This window comes from Ceratina calcarata, unplaced genomic scaffold (assembly GCF_001652005.2).
Source record: "Ceratina calcarata isolate Rehan_Ccalc_2016 unplaced genomic scaffold, ASM165200v1 scaffold2163, whole genome shotgun sequence".
In the NCBI taxonomy this organism is placed as follows: Eukaryota; Metazoa; Arthropoda; class Insecta; order Hymenoptera; family Apidae; genus Ceratina; species Ceratina calcarata.
In genome coordinates, this window is record NW_017143364.1 from 1 (window position 1) to 5,376 (window position 5,376).

The 5,376-nt window shown below is 33.7% G+C and overlaps 2 protein-coding genes across 6 annotated transcripts; one reads left to right on the forward strand and one right to left on the reverse strand.

The window, feature by feature from the left end:
* The first annotated feature begins 596 nt into the window (after positions 1 to 596).
* TrpRS-m (Tryptophanyl-tRNA synthetase, mitochondrial) lies at positions 597 to 2,973 on the forward strand. 5 transcript variants are annotated; one of them, XM_018020131.2, is made up of 7 exons: positions 597 to 730; positions 799 to 1,088; positions 1,589 to 1,756; positions 1,828 to 2,090; positions 2,176 to 2,297; positions 2,376 to 2,646; positions 2,713 to 2,973. In XM_018020131.2, the coding sequence occupies exons 2-7, from the start codon at positions 972 to 974 to the stop codon at positions 2,945 to 2,947; spliced, it is 1,176 nt and encodes a 391-aa protein (XP_017875620.1). In that variant the 5' UTR covers positions 597 to 730; positions 799 to 971; the 3' UTR covers positions 2,948 to 2,973. The 5 variants fall into 5 exon arrangements, with proteins under 5 accessions (XP_017875620.1, XP_017875621.1, XP_026667194.1 ...); XM_018020132.2 differs by having other exon boundaries at positions 597 to 1,084; XM_026811393.1 differs by having other exon boundaries at positions 597 to 1,084; positions 1,615 to 1,756.
* Positions 2,974 to 3,161: 188 nt separating this feature from the next.
* LOC108622327 (reticulon-4-interacting protein 1, mitochondrial) lies at positions 3,162 to 5,139 on the reverse strand. The gene is made up of 6 exons (XM_018020135.2): positions 4,458 to 5,139; positions 4,151 to 4,383; positions 3,876 to 4,085; positions 3,691 to 3,803; positions 3,352 to 3,619; positions 3,162 to 3,278 (listed from the first exon to the last, which is right to left on the reverse strand). Exons 1-6 carry the CDS (start codon positions 4,711 to 4,713, stop codon positions 3,171 to 3,173), a joined length of 1,188 nt encoding a protein of 395 aa, XP_017875624.1. The 5' UTR covers positions 4,714 to 5,139; the 3' UTR covers positions 3,162 to 3,170.
* Positions 5,140 to 5,376: the final 237 nt, after the last annotated feature.

Below are 5,376 nucleotides of genomic sequence, written 5' to 3' on the forward strand. Positions count from 1 at the left end.
TCCACCAACCTAAAAGAAATCCAAAGTAAGCAGAAATTAAATTTTTACATGTATGCAACTAACGTATCATAATTGAACATAATCTGTAAAATGTAGTTAATATGTTGTTACTAATTTAATGTCTTTATTTAAATGTATAACAATTATAAAGAAGTATTTAACTGATAATTATCAGCACCTGCAGACCACAACTTGTTGTATAAACATAATTGTTCCTGTATTATCTTAGCAAAATACAAGATAAGGCAAAACCAAACAGAATGAATCGTTATCTTACCTGATTCTTAAGTGGCAACAAAGCAACTTCGTCATTTTCTTGCAGAAGGGAAGAACTATTTGTACTGTGGCACTGCGATTTAGTTTCTCCCATGCCCCAGGCACCCGTCAGATATACCATTACAGCTAGCTGTGTATATAGTTTGACAAACAAAACTTGAATACGAAAAACAAGCTGTGTACAACACACGATTTGTCTTGACGTAGGTACAAGTATCAGACGTGCGTGACGCACCTACTCCACGTTCACACTGAACAAAACTTGCTTAATACATTCTTCTTGAATGCGTCACTTTGTATGTGTGCATATACCAGGAACGGTGAAGCACTATTCTCTACAAGTGTGAAACGAACTTCTGAGAATCCATTACGTTTCTTTCACAGTCAATTTTTTCGCAGGAAACGATACTTATAAATGTGAGAAATATATACCTCAATATGAGAAGAAAATATCGTAAGTGTATAGATACATACATACACAATATTAGGAAGATCAGCTGTGCAAAGCTAATTGTCAGCTAGGATCTGGGATTGAATTGGGATTGTGTACTTTCCTGTTATATGCGAGAACATGTGGAACTTTAGGAAAGTTCTATGAAAAACACACCATCTGGTGGTGAAAGGATTAAACGTGAATAGCTACTGGAAACAGTGGAAACTGGGCTGGAGTACTGGAGGCGAAGGATGGAAGTTATATGAATCGTTCTGCGTTTTACAGAAAATGTTATACACGCGTGACCTGCATCGGTCGATCGGTCACCAATTATTCCAGTATTGTGCTATCAGTAGCGCTTGGCGATCTTGTATCGTGGGTGATTGCTAAGAACTATTCCTACTTCAATACCCGCTAATACACCAAAAAATAAACCCGACTAAGTTTTCAAGCAATCACTATCTAAACCGAAAAGTTAATTCCTCTAAAGTCCTTGGAGTTGACTGTACCATTCCGTACATACATGCATGCATTTGTCACACATACATACTCCGTACATATTAATGTATATGTAAACTAACAGCAACAGCAACTATAAGTAAACTGCTATATATGTATTGTATGTAATGCATGTGTATACATATTATTGTACATATTTTCATGCAAACGATATTGCGGCAGTTTCAAAATAATAGTTAAATATATGATTCCACCTGTCTAATGAACGTTCACGAAAAATGTTGAGACATTTAAGAAATGTTGGTGCTGTTAAAAAAACCGTTTCCAAATGTATAAATGAATATAGTCAAAAGGTTAACTTTCATTATTTTTAAAGTTTGTTCTTTTTCTTTTCCGTATGCAATCTAATATTAATTGTAGACATTCACAAATGATTATCCAAAAAGGATATTTTCGGGGATTCAACCATCTGGAGGTCTACATTTAGGGAACTACCTTGGAGCTGTACAAAAATGGATTGAACTACAAAACAATGGAGAGAATATCGTGTGGAGCATAGTAGATTTGCATTCTATTACTCTACCACATGTAAGACTTTCACACTATTAAAAAACAATATTAAACACAAACATAAATGTATTATGAGTAAAATATTCCAGGATCCTAAAGAGTTAAATGACAATATATTAAAAATGACAGCAACATTATTAGCCTGTGGCATTGATCCAAAGAAAAGTATACTATTTCAACAATCTACTATTCCTCTTCATACACAACTATGCTGGGTTCTGGGGTGTATAACAACTTTACCAAGATTAAGTCGACTGCCTCAGTTTAGAGAAAAAAGTCAAGAATTAAAAGTTATCCCCTTGAGCTTGTACATTTATCCTGTTCTACAAGCTGCTGATATATTATTATATAAGTGAGCAGATTTACTAATTATATAAAGAAGACGAATACCATTTCGAACGCCATGACTAAGGCGATACATAGAATGTATATTTCAGAGCAACACACATTCCAGTTGGTCAAGATCAAGTTCAACACATTCAACTAGCGCAAGAATTAGCTGTTAAATTTAATAAAAGATATGGAGACACTTTCCCTGTGCCTCATTCTTTAGTCAATGGTAATTCATTTTAATTTTGCACGTCTGAAATATTCTAGGTACAAAGTTTTTATCACTCATGTATTGTATATATTGCAGAAGATGCTAGTCAACGAATAAAGTCGCTTCGCGATCCTACGAAGAAGATGTCAAAGTCTTCCCAGGATGAAAAGAGCAAGATAGAAATATTAGACGAACCTGATGTTATACGGGAAAAAATAAAAAAAGCAGTCACCGACTGTACGTCGAGAGTAACTTATGAGCCGGAAACACGACCTGGCGTTTCAAATTTAGTTATTATTCATTCAATGCTTACTGGAAAATCACCAGATGAAATATGCCCTGAAGTAGAAAGTTTAGATACTGGAAAGTATGTATGTTAAATTATTATATTTTTTGTGGCCGATAGATGAATTGAAATCTCTTTCTTTCATAGATACAAAATGGTAGTGGCTGAGATAGTAATAGAGAAATTAACTCCACTGCGTGAAGAATTTTTAAGATTGATTAGAGAACCAATTTATCTGCAAGAAGTTCTAAAGACTGGCACAGATAAAGCTATGGAAATTGCTAGCGACTGTTGGTATGAAGTTCAGAGTAAGATTGGTTTCGAAGGCGACGTTTTCCGTCAAAATGAAAAACATGTACAAAATATTTCACGAAAACTATAATGCAAAATAAATATTTGAAAATAAAATGTGTTTTATTGGAATATACAATTATACGATTACATTCATTCGTAGTATGCCACTTTAAATTATTAACTTTTCTTAAGAATACTATCTCATATCAATTACTAATTTCCCTCGAAGATGACCTTGAGCTACTCTTTCATATGCTACTGGCAAATCTTGAAAGTGATACACTTTTTTAACCANACTTTTCTTAAGAATACTATCTCATATCAATTACTAATTTCCCTCGAAGATGACCTTGAGCTACTCTTTCATATGCTACTGGCAAATCTTGAAAGTGATACACTTTTTTAACCACAGGAACCACCTAATCAAAATGAGAAGTTATTGACATATTACCATTGAAACGGGTGAATATTAAGTATGGAAAGATACATCACTTCTCCATTTTGTACAAATTCTTTAAACATTTTAATTCCTGTTTCAGAAGGGGTGAAAAATGCCCATTTCACTGTACTTTTATTATCAACCACCGGCATATTATACTTCACCAATTCCCCAATATTTTTTACCGTCCCCGCAATCAATCCGTGTTGATCGGTATTTTTGAGTAAAGGAGAATTCAACGTTATATACGTAGAATGTGGATACCCTTTTAATCTTATTTGTTCTGGGCCTTGATTAGCACAATCCAGAATTAAGTTGTAACTGCATTTGAAAATCAATCAGAATTAAAGGTGAAACATTTCTTAAATAGGAACAATCAATAAATTACGTACGGCCCCTCCATAGTTATTTTCGAATCAGCACCATCTAATTTATAATCAATTACAATATCAGCCCCTAATTTTTGCACCAAATTTACAGCATCACTGCTGCATGTGGCAATCACCTAAACCAGTCGAATTTATAATTTATGATATAAAAATGTTAAGTCTTATTGTTGTTCTTATAAAAAGCATACATGCATATCCCAAGCCTTTAAAAGTTGTATAGCCAATGTTCCTACTCCTCCTGAGCCACCCAATACTAGGGCCCTATTATTTTTTCTCATAGCCATTGTACTTTTATAACATAATCCACCGGTGATCCACAATGCAGACCATGCTGTGAGACCAGCATACAAAATACTAGCAGCTTCAATATATGATAAATTCGTAGGTCGTGGACTGACCTGTGGTTTAATATTATTTACATTTTTGGATTACGTAAAGTAAGTTAATTATTAATATTATTTACCAATGTACTATCAACCACTACATAGCCAGCATGACAACCCTGCTGTTCTACAGGAACGACGCCCCATACTTCATCACCTAATTTTAATTTATCTCCAACACCATGTCCTTTCGATACTACAATACCAGAAAAATCTCTGCCTAAAGTTAATGGTAATTCTAATTCATCGTATTGTCCACCAGTAAAACTTCTCGCTTTTCTCATTAAATTTAATACAGTTGCCCCATACCCTCCTAATAGGAAATATTTGGTTGCAGTCTTAAATGTATATTTAAGCTATGAATAGTAATTTTAATATGTTGCATACTTGTCATAGCAATATCAATTGGATTTACGCTTGACGCTTCTACTTTTATCAGAACATCTGTTGGCCTACTAATTACTGGAATTCTGATATTTGAAAGTTTCAATTCCTCAAGCCCACTGTAGGAATGTATCTGCCAAGCTTGCATTTTTTCGTCGATATTTTCTTGATGTTGCGCCGACAGCTTATTAAGAAAACGAGACTGTATCCAGCCAAATGTATGCTTCGATTTAAAGTTGAATAGTATTTTTTTTAACATTGTTACGAATTGACTTTATGATTAATCTGACACTGAAGAATGACGGGTAGGTTACGTTGTAAGCTACGGTATCGTACCGTTGTTCAAAAACGGGTTTTTCAACCAATTTTACCACATAGATTCACATGTTTTGGTATAAAATTCAATTCAGTAAATTTACTTTGAATATTCTTTCATGACAAAGTTGTCCAACATAAATTTTTCGATGTATGTATATGAATTGAATGTTACTGTCATGCGTCTTTTTTTCTTAATGCGTGTACTAGATATAAGTAATTAAGTATATAGTCGTTTAAAAGGCATGCGTTAATGACGTCACAGCTAGAGATGCCACATGGCCGCAATCCCGTGTATAAGTTTAATTTTTGACGGAATTGGGCGCTAAAAGAGATCTGTATGACGCACGTAAATTAATTTATGTTCAGTTATATTGGAAAAATATTGAAACATGCCTAGTTCTTTTTATCTTTTCATGAAAAGCTTTTTTTTCATGCAGATTTTTATACACGAAAATTTTTTATATGCACTCACCAATGTTGAGATGAGGAAAATATCTTAATTCTAAGTAATAAATGAATATAAACGAATCTTAGAATCTTTATTTCGCGATCCTTGACCAAATATGATTCAAAATATTCACGTATTGCTAATACATACATAATT

What these genes read in the sequence shown, in the direction of transcription:
- TrpRS-m (XM_018020131.2), top strand. Translation starts at nt 972, where the DNA reads ATGAATCGTTCTGCGTTTTACAGAAAATGTTATACACGCGTGACCTGC. An exon ending in GCCTCATTCTTTAGTCAATG is followed by an intron (nt 2,298 to 2,375) that starts GTAATTCATTTT and finishes TATATATTGCAG; the next exon opens with AAGATGCTAGTCAACGAATA. An exon ending in GAAAGTTTAGATACTGGAAA is followed by an intron (nt 2,647 to 2,712) that starts GTATGTATGTTA and finishes TTTCTTTCATAG; the next exon opens with ATACAAAATGGTAGTGGCTG.
- LOC108622327 (XM_018020135.2), bottom strand. Translation starts at nt 4,713, where the DNA reads ATGTTAAAAAAAATACTATTCAACTTTAAATCGAAGCATACATTTGGC. An exon ending in AATTGATATTGCTATGACAA is followed by an intron (nt 4,384 to 4,457) that starts GTATGCAACATA and finishes ATTTCCTATTAG; the next exon opens with GAGGGTATGGGGCAACTGTA. An exon ending in TAGTGGTTGATAGTACATTG is followed by an intron (nt 4,086 to 4,150) that starts GTAAATAATATT and finishes ATTAAACCACAG; the next exon opens with GTCAGTCCACGACCTACGAA.